The sequence below is a fragment of the Onychomys torridus genome, chromosome 20, assembly GCF_903995425.1.
Source record: "Onychomys torridus chromosome 20, mOncTor1.1, whole genome shotgun sequence".
Taxonomy (NCBI): Eukaryota; Metazoa; Chordata; class Mammalia; order Rodentia; family Cricetidae; genus Onychomys; species Onychomys torridus.
In genome coordinates this window covers 47,623,131-47,638,100 of record NC_050462.1, presented here as the reverse complement: position 1 = coordinate 47,638,100, position 14,970 = coordinate 47,623,131, and the positions used below count along the sequence as shown (strand labels likewise).

The 14,970-nt window shown below is 39.4% G+C and overlaps 1 protein-coding gene across 1 annotated transcript; it reads left to right on the top strand.

Annotated features, from left to right (window-relative positions):
- Nucleotides 1–4,208: 4,208 nt before the first annotated feature.
- LOC118570914 (olfactory receptor 6C2-like) lies at nt 4,209–5,156 on the top strand (the record flags this gene model as incomplete). Its single annotated transcript, XM_036169648.1, has 1 exon — nt 4,209–5,156. A coding segment is annotated over exon 1 (948 nt), but the record flags the coding sequence as incomplete, so codon positions are not given.
- Nucleotides 5,157–14,970: the final 9,814 nt, after the last annotated feature.

Below are 14,970 nucleotides of genomic sequence, written 5' to 3'. Positions count from 1 at the left end.
AGGAAACTTGCTTCAAGTTTGCCAGCGTGTTTGTTTTATCACCTTAATACCTGAGAAAAATAGTAGTTGCAATAACTTTAAAATCTTTCACCTTTTATTCATGGCAAGGAGAAAAACACATGAGATGCAGGCTAGTTCTTGACCATCTGAATTTTTTCTCTTGTGCCTTGGCCTGTACCTGTTGCTATGGCTGCATCTTTGTGTCTCTAAGGACACTGCCCCCACTGCAGCATCTTTCAGGATTTTTTGCTCAAGTTTGTTACAAAGACTCATTAGTGATGTCTGAACATAGGTCACTGAGGACCCAGACCTTTATTTAGTTAGTTTCAGGTTTAGAAAATAAATCAGATGCAAATTGTAACCATGAAAACATATCCAGAGAAATCATCATGTTAACGCTTTGAGGAAAAAAAGAGAGAGAGAGGGCAACATTTGCGGTTATATTTTATTTTCAAACAAAAGAAATCCAGAATGTATGTCTAGGACAGAATAAAAGGGAACCAAAGTCCTGATTAGAAGGTCTGTCCAGTGTGTTGGAGATGAAAAATCTGGAGGGACTGCAGAGCCAGGTCTTCCATAGCACGAGAGAGAAAGTGGGGATCAGTTCACGGACACTGGAAAGTGCCAAATGAGCCTTTACTGTTAGGTTCTCTGCAGCAAAACAGACTTCTGGACTCTCGCTGAAGAATCCAGAACGTAGCTCTCAGAAGAGTAAGCACGGTTGGCTACTTCATTCAACTTCATATTTGGTGATGATTTTCTCTGGTAAGCATATTTGAGCAGGCATACCAACTGTAATTATTTATATAAATTGTTACATAAAGAGGCACAGATAGTTCTGGGTTGTGTTTTCAGGGTGCTGCTTTTCATCAGAACATAAATACTTGTGAATTTACAGATGGCCAGTGCTGTGATTCACAGCCTCACTCTCCTGTTTAAAGGGAAAAGATGTATGTATTAAAAATCACCCAGCATAGTAACCTATCCTGATGTGAACAAAATTGGTTCTCTGGAAATTTTTAATTAAAAAATCTCTGTTATCCCAGCACTCGGGAGGCAGAGGCAGGTGGATCTCTGTGAGTTCGAGGCCAGCCTGGGCTACCAAGTGAGTTCCAGGAGTCACAAAGCTACACAGAGAAAGCCTATCTCAAAAAATTTAAAAAAAAAAAAATCTCTGGAAGATGCAATTGTTTTTTAAAACTCTGCCTCTTAAAAGCTAGGATTGTTGCCTTAGTGGAATAAATGAAGGTTATTTTGTAGGCGGGGCCCTCACACAGCAGTACAGGGATAAGCAAGTTACCACAAACTAACTCCAGGAGTCGACACTAGGAGATATGGCTTGTCAACAGAAGGAAGGCGGAAAAGAGTGCATTCATTCCCTTGATTAAAATCATTCAATCTCTGTAGCTCCCGGGAATGTCATGGATCTTCAAAAACCACGGTTGGCTCTCCTTCTCACTGATGGTGACAGGAAACCTGCCCTCATCTCTTGAGGCAGTGACTAATTTAAAGGCAAAAATGGCAATTGTTCACATAGCATGCTATTTCACTAGGAAAATGGAAACAAAATTGTTTTCTCTTCTCTTCTTAAGAGTAACTCAAACACTGGAGATGGTCATTCAAAACTAAACTACACTTCGTTCAATGTGCTGATGAAAGGAAGTGTCACTTGAGAAAAATAATAGAGTAGCTACTTTAAATCAACAATTAGGAAGCCCTTAACTCTTATTTTCATATATCGTTAAAATATTCATTGAAGAAGCATAAATGGAAATATGGAAAATATAAGGGAAAAATCTTTATTCTAGAAAATGGTAGTGAAAGCCTTAAGTGGAAGCTAAAAAGCTGACTGTTCCATGATGTAATTTTATGAATGGAAATCTGGTAGACTGTCAAAAATCTTGATGAAAAAAAACAGGCATGGTGGTATACAACATTAATCACAGCACTAGGGAGACAGAAGCAGCCCAGTCTATTACATAGTGAGTTCCAGGCCAGTCAGGCCTACATAATGAGACTCTGTGTAAAAAAAAAATTAATCTTGATAAAAGGTATATTGAACTGTGGTGATTTGAGTGCTATTACTCTGACAAGCCCACACCATACAGTTCAAGGAAAAGTTACGTAAAGTTCATTCATAGACAACATCCTGGTACACAAAGGTTCCAAATAAATGAAGCTTTTGTTCTTGAAGGTTCCATATGTAAGAATTATGAAACTGCAAAAATGAAAACACACTTTACAGACATTTTAACAGTCTTAGAAAATAAAGAGATACATAACAGCACGTGGGAAATTATTTTAAAGCTTAGCATATGTTTGTATTGTTTTTAACATAGGTGAAACATTGAAATGGTAACAGTTTATAAAACTAGAGAGAGTTCTTAACTTTTAACACAAGTGTAGTGTGGTAAGTTAAATGGACTTGAATGCATTTATGGAGATGCAAAAGTATTTGCTATATATCACCATGTAAATAGCATGTGAAAATTATATATTAAGGTATGTGAATTCCTTGACTTCTGACTTGAATGTATTACTGACAGATGTCTCAAGAAAGCTAAAAAAAAAAATGCCAGTAACAAAGTTATAATCACAGCTAACACAGGGAGGAGATGCTACTCAGCATTTTGAACAGCATGGAAAGTAGTAATGATGTTATTCACTAGTAACTCTCTTGTTTCAAAAAGAAAAGGAAAATCCAAAATCAAATAAAGAAAAATACAAAATTTTTAAAGTGACAATCAATGACGGGGCGAGTTAATGGCTTAGTTAGTAAAGTCTTGCTATGAAAGCATAAGGACTCAAGAGCAAATCCCCAGAAACTACATAAAAAGCTGGTGCTGTGGTGTATGCCCGTAATCCTTAGGAAGATCCCTGGAGTTCACTGACCAGCTAGATTTGCCAAATCAGCAAGCCCCAGGTTCACTGAAAGACCTGGTCTCAGAAAATAAGATGGAGAGCAGTAGAAGAGGCTACCTGATGTGGACCTCTGGCCTCCAAATACATATGCATATGAATAAACACATGAACACCTGCAAATGCACACACATGTACACATGCATACACCAGATGCACAAAAAAAGTTTAAGTCAGTCACAAAACTGTGGGAAGATGAAGCCCAAAAAGAATATAATGCCCCTTTCAGTGTGTAAGTCAGTGGTGTAGGTATGTATATACTGCTAACATATTTCTTATGTATTGATTACCAATCTAGAGCTGTGTTGGTTTGGGTTGATATCTTGGCTAAGAAAAATAGGACCATCCCTGATTTCAATAAGCTTATTTTCTCAGAGAAAGTGTCCAAGTAGAATAATAGACACAGGAGCACAAATGAGCAATGTACAAAATGGAGCATTATGTAACTTTCAGCAAAGCAACATTCAAACTAAACATCAAAAATAAGTAGTTACTCAGAACCAGCACATAGAAAGCATGTGTAGTATTTTGAATTTGATGGTAGTGGTAAGTTGTTAAAGTATTTTCCATACTCAATACACTGAAAGTGTAAAGGACATATGTTTTCCTTTCTCAGCTTGGATCAAACACTTTTTAATATGTAGTCAATTGTGTATCCCAGTAAACAATGAGTATGAATTGCACGCTAATGGAAGAATATAAAAATGATCAGAGACATTATAGAGCAATGCAGAAATTTCAACTTAAAACAGAAAACATACATCATAAATGCATGATTAGTCATCATGACAAAACATAAAATACAAGTTACAGTTAAAGCAACAGAGGCTGTTCATGGAATCCAGATGAGCTGTTATATGTGTACATTTTATCAAGGACCAAACATTCTAGGAAAGGCATGATTGTATTTGAATGTGCACCTTTCAAACACAGAAGAAATAGACATATGAAGACAATAATTTTATTGAATCAGAACGCATTGTGATTCAAATATAGGAAAATCCAATTAGATATATAGATTATAAACATAAAAATGAAGAATATTAATGTCATAACATTTAAGTTTATCTTTAAAATATACCAAAAACTGCCAAACCAACTGACTAAAGTAAATTATTGAATAGCTAAACTCACAAGAATATCAACAGTATCAGCTACCACTTGCAGAAGAAACTACAGGTGAATAGGTTTACTATAAAAGTCTCTGTTTGCTGCTATCTGGCTTTGCTACTTTTCAAGGAAGACATCTCTAAACTTTACATGAAGATCAAATAATTCAGTAGTCAGTGATGAAAAACAACACAATAACCACCTTCATTCTGTTGGGATTAACGGATGACCCTCAACTTCAGATTCCAATTTTTGTGCTTCTATTTTTTGCCTACATGTTGAGTATAACTGGGAATCTGATCATCATATGCCTCACTATATTGGATTCCCACCTTAAAACACCTATGTACTTTTTTCTACAAAATTTCTCCATATTAGAAATTTCATTTACATCTGCTTGTATCCCTAGATATTTGTATAACATAGCAACAGGCGACAGGTCAATTACTTATAATATTTGTATCGTTCAAGTGTTTTTTACTGATGTTTTTGGAGTAACTGAATTTTTTCTTCTGGCCATTATGTCCTATGATCGCTATGTGGCCATCTGCAAACCCCTGCATTATGTAACCATCATGAGCAGCAAGGTGTGTCAGAAGCTTGTTCTCTGCTGCTGGATGACTGGCTTGTTGATCATACTCCCACCACTCACCCTGTTCCTAAATTTGAGATTCTGTGACTCAAATGTTATTGATTATTTCTTCTGCGATGCATCTCCTATCTTGAAGATTTCATGCTCAGACACTTGGCTCATAGAGCAGCTGGTGATTGTCTGTGCAGTGCTCACCTTCATTCTGACCCTCGTGTGTGTTGCTGTGTCCTACATACACATCATCAAGACCATTCTAAGATTCCCCTCTGCCCAGCAAAGGAAAAAGGCCTTTTCCACTTGCTCTTCTCACATGATTGTAGTTTCAATCACCTATGGAAGCTGTATTTTCATTTACATCAACCCTTCAGCAAAGGAATCTGTGGCTATTAGTAAAGGTGTGACAGTCTTAATGACATCAGTTGCTCCCATGTTGAACCCATTCATTTATACTCTGAGAAATAAGCAAGTGAGACAAGCCTTCAGTGATTCCTTCAAAAAAATTGCCATGGTCTCAATGAAGAAAGAGAAAGTTCAAATATATAAATAAAATATTAATTAAGCATAAACCATTGAAGTCTTTATATGTTTGTCTCTTCTTGATTAGATCTGTATTTGGATGAGCCTTTTCAAGAACTGTTGAGAAAGGACCAGCAGGACACATGTGATATGAAAATAGAGGTGATGAGTACTGTGAAGGAGGCTTAAGTGAGAATAGGGACTGGGGGTCAGGGGAGAGGAACTCTTGAGAGGAGGATGACATTAATGATATGTAGAAAGCATTATGGAAACCCACTACTTAGTAAACTAATTAAGAAATATTTTAAAGAAGTTTGAACACGTGTACTCTAACTGGGTGGATTATGCTGTTCCCAGAAGCTACAGGTTATGAAATGAAAATTCCAGTGCCAGGTATTGGATGCCTCCCTGTGTCTTTTTTATTAGGGAAACCCCAAAGATCTCCAAAACGGTATGGGCTATTGCCCCTGCTCTTGGTTACCCAACATAACTAGATGATATAATCATATTGTTTAAGACATCACAAACTTTGGTTATAAGACATAGGATAAATCAACCTGGAACTAAGTTGGAAGCTTCATCCCTGCTGGCTAGCTTTCATTGTACCAGAAAATGCCATGCAGGGAGCTAGGGAGGGAGGAAGCTATTAATTTCTTAAGCAACAGTGAGCTTTCCAAGCTATAATAATATTGATATCTGTACAAGATGTACTGGCTGATGCAATAGTGACATATATGCTACAGGGTTAACCAATCACTTTATAATTGAACTTGAGACCCTCCATACTAGAAGAAATTCATTCCTAGTAATGTAAATGTGATAAGATTATGGCTAAACTTGTCCAGTGACTTATGGAGGCAGATACAGAGATCCACGGCCAGGCACCAGGCTGAGCTCTGGGAATCCAATTGATGAGAGAGAGGAGAGATACTGCAGACGAGGGATGTCAAGATCATGTTGTGAGGATGTGCAGAGATGACCAGCCACACTAGTGGAAGCCCATGAACTGTGGACTGGTGGCTGTGGAGCCCCCATGGGACTGGACTAAGCCCTCTAGATACGGAAGACAGTTGTTTGGCTTGAACTGTTTGGGAGGCACCCAGGCAGGGGGATCAGGATCTGTCCCCTGGTCTGTGGGCAGGCTTCTGAAATCCAGTGCCTGTGGTGTGACACAGCTTTGGTGCAGTGGAAAGGGGCTTGGACCTGCCTAGGCTCAGTGTGCTGGGCTATGCTGACTCCCCATAGGAGACCTCGATTTGGGGGATGTGGGGATGCAGGGTGGCTTGGGAAAGAGGGCTGGGGTTTGGGAGGAGGGGGGATCTTTGGATAGCATGTGGAGTGAGTAGAAAATTTCTTAATAAAGAAAAATGGAAAAAAGATTATGGCTGAAGAGGTCATGGACCCTAGGTGGGGAACCTACTACTATCATTTTGCTAAATGGGCATGTCAAACTGGCTTCTAAATATTTGTATTTATTCCCATAAATAGTGCTACCTTCAAAACTGGTCAGAGTAGCTTTTCAAAGAGTCAAAGACTCATAATTGGTAAAAATGTTGAGACTAAGTGTCTGTTGAGTGATCAACCCTAAAGAAGACATTTACCACCACTATATGACCTTGAATGCTAGTATTACCAACTATTAGGATATATAGAAATGAAAGTTAGTGGTTAGACATTACAATTGAACTTGTAGTCATATTAGGTGTGTTTTCAAGATCAAACAGATATATTTTAGATAGACTGGTCATCTTCAAACCCTTCAGAGATCTATAGAATATGGCATTTAAAATGTTTTAATAACTTAGGAATTTTTCTTTTTTGCTATGACTATGAGACATGTCGGCTCCTGGCAGTACCAATCTACTTCAGAAAAAATATGGGCATTGAAGAAACTGCATATGGAGTTAACTTTCATTGTGGCAAAAGTTAGCCACTGGACAACAAAGTATCCTCGAATCAACTGCTGACAAACAGGACAGACAGGACATGAAACAAAGGACTACCAATTCTTGTCAAAATAAGTGTGGTTGTGGCTTTAACAAAAGGCATCTTCTGAAGCCAGGACAATATGGCACCATCCCTGAAGTGAGTGGCCTTTGCAATCTGTAAAAGGTACCGTGCCCTTTTCTTCAAAGGCAGCTGAACAGAGAGTGGGCCAATGGCTTCTGATGTGCAATGGAACAGCAGATGAAACAGTTATTCTTGAAGAATAACTAAGCTCACCCCTCTCAATAGTAGACTGGCATTTAATAGAGGGATGTGGAGAAGAATAGGATGCCAAGATGAAGCCACGTATACACAGCCAAGAAAAATGGACAGCTAAATTTAAAAAACATCAATAATTTCCAGAATTTAAAATCCTGAATCATGACATGACACTAATGGAATTCAGATGTTTCTGGTACATGGACTGCTCTCACCAAATGTGAGGTCAAACTGTTGACTTTGTATACATCCTAGTTCACAAAAGAGTCTGTCAGATACGATAAACCTATAGGCTGAAGATGATGCCCCAACACTGCAGAGAAACCTCAGGTGACTGTCCAGGCAGCTGGCTGTTTCTGTCAACTCACATTTTTTTTTTTTTTGGAAGCTGCTTGCATGTACTTCCTGTTTTTATTTTTTATTAGGTAGTATTATTTCCTTCTTGGGTCTCTGAGGGAGTTGAAGATCAGTTAGTTATAGTTATAATTATCTTTGTTAAGGATTTCAGAAAAACTCACTAAGAGCTGTAAGTGTATAAATTTGAAAGACGTTTTAAGACAGTTCCATTAGTAATATAAGTTAGGATAGAAAGTGAATCAGGTGCAATTTGGACTTACCAAAATAGGATAGATAATGGAATTATTTTCTCTGAATTTGTCAAATGCAAATGGACTAGACATTATTTAGGTATTTGTTGTCTGTATATATGGTATATATAGTTATTGTACTTTTGTATATAATTTTTCTTATATTAGTTATAACTTTTTTCCTTTTTCTGTTTATTAAAATAGAAAAGGGGAAATATAGTGATATTTTATTTGTATTGAAATGTGATTTTATTTGTATGTTAATAAAGTTGCCTTGAGGTCAGAGCAAGCCAGAGCAGAAGCTGGGTGGTAGAGGTGCATGCCTTTAATCCCAGCACTTGGGAGGCAGAGCTAGGTAGATCTCCGTGTGTTCAAGGACACGGCCAACATGGCAGACACACACACCTTTAAACTCAATACCAACCATAGAAGACCTGGAGGTCTGTACAAACAGGCAGTGACGAGGAGGTCATGTGGCTGGGTTTACAACCAATGAGAGAGGAGAACAGAAAGTCTTTAAATAGACAGGACGCACAGAAGTAGGTCTCTTGCAGAGAGGAAGGACAGCAGAAGCAGTGAAGTGTAAGGTCTTCCGCTCTTGCTCTGACCTCGTGGTTTTTAACTCTGCAACTGGTTCTGTGTTTCTTATTTAACAAGACGGTTACATCTACATAATGAGGCTCAGAAAACATCAAGGAAAAGATAATAGAAAAAAGCAAGGCTAGAATGAAGAAGAGAGCTGTGAAGTACTATCTTCTGGGCATGACATGGTGGTGGCAACTCATGAATTCACAGCAGCTGTGGTTACCTGCACAAAATAGAGATCATCAACATTCCAGCATGGATGTGGAAAGAATATGTGATAACTCACCCCTTATTATTGAAGAGTTATTGATAGCTACTGGCTATTGAGGGAGGAGGGATCATTTTTATTCAGGGTTTAAGCCACTAGTAAATTGTCCATTACCCAGAAAATAATCCCACATCCATGAACATGTAAGCTTCCCTAATTAAACTCAGTCATTTATGAAGAATTAGAAGGAGGGGATGGAGGAAAAAGTGAAGGGGGAAAGAAAGGGAAGTGAGAAAGACATGAAAGAAGGAAGGGGACACATTGTGAAGAGGAAGGGTTCCAGAGGAGTGGAGGGCCGAGGAGAATTGGAAGCTGGGAAGGTCGCTCACTGGTAAAATGCTTGTGAATATCAGAATTTAGGTCCCAGAACACTCATAAATTCAGGGTGGGCATGGTGGCTTACTTGTAATTCCAGCTCACAGGGTGAAGACAGAGGATCCCCAGAAAAAGCTGCTATGGAGACTATCATATCAGTGAGCTTCTGGCTTTGACTGAGAGACTTAGACTCAATGAATAAGGTAGAGGAGCAAACAAGAATGATTACTAACACTAACCTCTGGCCTAAACATACACACACACACACACACACACACACACGCACACACACACACACACACACACACAAAAAGAAAGAAAAAAGAAAAGAGGAGATTTCAAAGTGAATATGTCCAAAATACATTATATACATACATAAATTTGCCAATAAAATTTTACTTTTTTTGTGGAGCTGAGGATCGAACCCAGGGCCTTGCGCTTGCTAGGCAAGCACTCTACCATTGAGCTAAATCCCCAACCCCTAAATTTTACTTTTAAAAAATCTTTTTGTGCCCAAAAACACTCTACCACATTAATTTATTCTTTTAATCTCCCTGTAAACATTTTTCAGAACAAATTCCCAATCAGAACAATCATGTTTTTCTAGTTAATCCAATCCTGATTTTATTTCTAATTTAGCAATCTAAAGTTGAAAACAAAGTAAGAAATAAGACATATTTAAGCCCAATAATGAAACAAAAGAGCTTATGCTAAATTTCTTGGGCTTTTGAGAAAATAAATTGCAGCTCTCGACATATCTCCCAGCTCAAATGATGCTGAATAGTTTAATGGATTAAGTTTAAAATGTGTTGAGTACCTAGATCATGACAGTCAAACAGAAACAAAATTATAATATCCATAATATCAATAACTAGACTATGATCATTTCAAACCCAGATGCCTAGATGCCAGCATAAAAATACAATCAATAACAGCCAGGACAATATCTCTCCACTAGAGCCCAGCAACCCTACTGTTCCTGAGAATTGAAATATAGCTAAAGTACAAGAAAAGGATTTCAAAATAGCTATTATAAATAAATTCAAGGACCTTAAAAAGAATATCAGTGAATCCACTAATGAAATCTATGAAAACAAACAGTGGAATTACATTAAGAAAATTGGTCAAGACACAAAAGCAGAAATGGTATAACTAAAGAAAATCCAAACTGAGGTAAAAATGGAAATGAAAAATTGGGAAGTGAACAGGAACCTCAGAGGCAAGCCTCACCAACAGAATAGAAGAGTTGGAAGAAAGAATCTCAAGCATTGATGATAAGATAGAAGAAAAAGATACCTCAGCCAAAGAAAAGGTTAAATCTCAGAAAATGCAGGCAAAAAATTCCAAGAAATCAGGGACACTATAAAAAGACCAAATCTCAGAATAATAGGAATAGAGGAAGGAAAAGAAGCCCTGGTCAAAGGCACAGAAAATATTTTCAACAGAACACTAGAAGAAAATGTCCTTAACCTAAAAAAGAAGATGCCTATCAAGGTGCAAGAAGCATACAGAACACCAAATAAACTAGACCAGAAAAGAAATTCCTCATAACATATAATAATCAAAACACTAAACATACAGAACAAAGAAAGGATATAAAAAAGCCACAAAGGAAAAATGTCAAGTAACATATGAACAGGCCTATTAGACTAACACCTGGTTTCTCAATAGTGTCTCTGAAAGCCAGAAGGGCCTGAATGGATGTTCTTCAAACTCTGTAGCCACAGACGCCAACCCAAACTACTATTCCCAGTAAAACTTAGAGTCACAATAGATGCAGGAGGACATTCCACGACCAAACCAGATTTAAGCAGTATAAATCTACAAGAAGGTATTAGAAGGAAGTTTTCTTCAATGGAGTCTCACTGAGGATACAATCCACTCTTAAAGGCAAACCCTATACCCAGCAGCAGATGGCCAACACAAAATGAACTCTGGTATTTTTGGAAGTTCCTTTGTTTCAGAATGCTTTGTCAGAACTATCTCATCCTGGAAAACAAATACCATACATTCCATCCCTAGGGCATCTGAGATTCATCTGAGAGGGAATGAGTCACTTTAACCTCTGGCCTTCCTGATGAACAAGAATAACAGTCATTTCATATGCTGACAGAATATTTGATCCATTCCAGTCATAAATTCATTTCTCCATATCCAGTTTCAACCTCATTAATCTTTCTTAAAGCCTTAATTTCTACTACTCATACATTGTTGTCTTTTATAGGAATCTCCTGTTCAGAGGTGAGACTAGGTTGGGAAGTAAACTAATAGAAAAACATCCCTATGGTCTCTGTTTCCCAGATATGATTCATACACATCCAGCATATGTTCCAGTGATGAATAGTTCCTGCTCTGATGAGATTATCCATAGACCCAGAGAGGCTAAGTAACAAGAAGGGCTTAAAGGGGGAATGCATGGATCTCCCTGAGAAGGAGAAATAGAATAGTTTTTGTGAGCAGACTAGGGGCAGGTGGGGATGGGAACTGGGAACAAGGGGGACAAGTGAGAGGTTGAGGGAGAGAGTACTGGGCGAGGTGACCGGAGTTGGGGGACATTTGGGAGCTAATGTAGAAACCTAGTGCAGTAGAAATTCCCTGGAATCTACAAGAGTGACCCTAGTGAAGACTCCTAGAAATGGGGGACATGAAGCCTGAACTAGCCAACTTCTATAACCAGGCAAGGCTCCCAGCAGTGGGACTGAGACACTCACCCAGCCACAAAACTTACAACCTACAATCTGTCCTGCCTCTAAGATGTGATGAGGTAATGGTGGCACAGAACTTGTGAGAGTGACCAAACCATGACTGGTCCAGCTGAGGCCAAGGAAACCCATGCCTGACACTGCATGGATGGCCCAAAGAGTAGGATAGAACCAAACACAACTGGAGCAGGGGAGGTATTCAATGAAATGATTACTAATGATAGTCTGCTATACTCATAGATCAGTGCCTAACCCAATAGTCATGAGAGAGGTGTCATTCAGCAACAGATGGGAGCAGATACAGAGATCCACTAGGCAAAGCCAGCAGAACCCCATAGAAGTGGGCAGGGGGGGGTGGGATTTCAGAAGCCAGAGGAGTCAAAGACACCATGAGAACACAGCCTACAGAATCAACTAAGCAAAGCTCATAGGGGATCACAGAGACTGAAATGACAAACACAGGCCCTGTATGAGTCTGAGCTTGGTCTTCTGCATATATGTTATGGTTGTGTAGCTTATGTTCTTATGGAACTACTAACAGTGGGAGCAGGGGATGGGGGCTGTCTCTGACTCTTTTGTCTGTGGGACCCTTTTCCTCCTACTGGGATGCCTCATTCAGCCTTGATATGAGGGTTTGTGCCTAGTCCTATCGTAATTTGTTATGTGGTATTCAGTTGATTCCCTGGGAGGCTTGCCCTTTTTTTGAAAGGAAATACAGGGGAAGTAGATCTGGGGGGAAGGGGAGGTGACAGGGGAGGACTGGAAAGAGTGGAGGGAGGGGAAACTGTGTTTGGGAGGTAATGTATGAGAGAAGAATAAAATAAAAAAATAATTATGTTTTTAAAAAGAATGAGATTACACTGGGTGTTCCTGGAATTTCCTGGGACATCTCCCTTTACTATTTGGATTTCTGTCTTGGAGATCTCTAAAGAAAGTACATCAGCTAGACTGCTACACAACTCCAGAGAGGCTACCTAGAAAACAGGACCCTAGGAAAGACACAGGGATTGCCCAATGACAGAGAAATGGATGAGCTCTACATGAACAACCTGGACGACAGTGGGAGTAATGAAGGACAAGGTTCGAGGGAAAGAGAGCTTAGGAGAGCAGGAGATCCCAGCTGGATCAAGAACAGAAAGGGAGAACAAGGAATAACAGACCATGATAAATGAAGACCACATGAGAACAGGAATAGGCAGAGTGCTGGAGAGGTCCCCCAAAATCCACAATGATACATCCTCTGTAGACTACTGACAATTGTCGAGAGAAAGCCTGATCTGACCTAGTCTGGTGATCAGATGGCCAAACACCCTAATGGTCATGCTGGAACTCTCATCCAATAACTGATGGAAGTGGATGCAGAGATCCTCAGCCAGGCCCCAGGTGGAGCTCCAGAAGTCCAATTGTCAAGAAAGAGGAGGGACTGTAAGAGTGTGAATTGTTGAGACCAAGATTGGAAAAGCACAGGGACAAATAGCCAAACGAATGGAAGCACATGAATTATGAACCAAAGGCTGTGGAGCCCCCAGCTGGAGCAGGCCCTCTGGATAAGTGAGACAATTGAATAGCTTGGACTGCTTGGGAGGCACCCAGGCTGTGGGACCTGGAACTGTCCTTAGTGCATGAGCTGGCTGTTTGGAACCTTGAGCTTACACAGGGACACTTTGCTCAGCCTGGAATGAGGGGACTGGACCTGCCTGCTCTGAATCCACCAGGTTGAATTGACTCCCCAGGGAATGGCCCTGGAGGAGATGGGAATGGAGGGGAGGGGCTGGGGGAAGGTGGGGGTGGGGCGGGAGGCAGGAGGACAGGGGAACCCATGGCTGATGTGTAAAATTAAAACACAAATATAATAAATAAAAAAGGAGAAAAAAAAGTTTTAAAAAAATGTAGCCATTCTACCGGGTAATACAAAATTTGAATGTGTTTCTGATTTGCATTTACCTTATGATGAAAATGCTTGACAATTTTTGTTTTTATTGTATAGCTCTACTTTTTATTTATTGGATTCTTATACTTCTTTTTTTAATTTAAATTTATCTTTTTTTTTTTCAGAACTGAGGACCAAACCCAGGGCTTTATGCTTGCTAGGCAAATGCTCTACTGAGCTAAATCCCCAACCCCTTAATTTAAATTTAAAATGAATTGTTTTATTGCAAAAAAATAGAAAAAAAGAAAAAAGAAAGTACATCGGGGTTGTAATATGTCCCTGGGGTGAAGGCTTCTCCAGGATATAGAGTCTCCCACTATATTTGTTACTGTTTTATGGCTGTGATAAAATACCATGGCCAAAATAAACTTATGAAAGAAACAGTTTGCTTTGGCTTATGGTTCCATATGAAGAGTCCCTAATGATGGGTGGGGGGGAAGACACACCAGCAGACTGTCCAAGCAGGAAACTGAGAGATCACATCTTTGACCACAACACAAAGCAGAGAGAACAAACTGGAAGTATAGCAAGGCTGTAAACTCTCAAAGCCTACCCTCTGTGATGTAAGACCACACCTTCCTGTAACCTCTGTAAGCAGCACCACCAAGTGGGGGCCAAGTGTTCAAATCCATGAGCCTTTAAGAGCAATTTCGCCTTCAAACCACCACATTCCACTCTCTGGTCCCATAGGCTCGTAGCCATACTACACAAATGTATTCAATCCAATTTTAAAAATTCCCATACTTTTTCTCAGTCTCAACAGTTTAAAAGTTCAGTCTCTTCTAAGACTCAAGACTTCAAGACTCTGAACTGTAGCCCATGTAAAACCAAAAAGTAAATTATATACTTGCAACATACAATGGCATAAAGCATACATTATCGTTCCAAAAGAGAGGAATAACTCACTTTGGTACAGTAAGGAAATAACTGTACCAAACAAAGCAAGTCACAAACTGAGCAGGGCAAACATCAAATCCTGTAGCTTCGAGCTTGATATCAGGGCTCCAGTGGCTCTTCCCTTGTGGATTCTCTGCCTTCGACATACATTTCTCTCCACTCCCTTTATACAACTCTCCTGGCATCTCCAAGACATCTTAGAGTCTCCACTGAAACCCAAGATTCCTTTTCACAGCTTCACACAATGGTCTCTTATGGCCTCATAGGGACTCTAGTCCTGACCAAAATGTCTGGCCTCAATGGCCCTCAGAAACTAAGGAGGAAAAAATATGTGACCCTTCTCC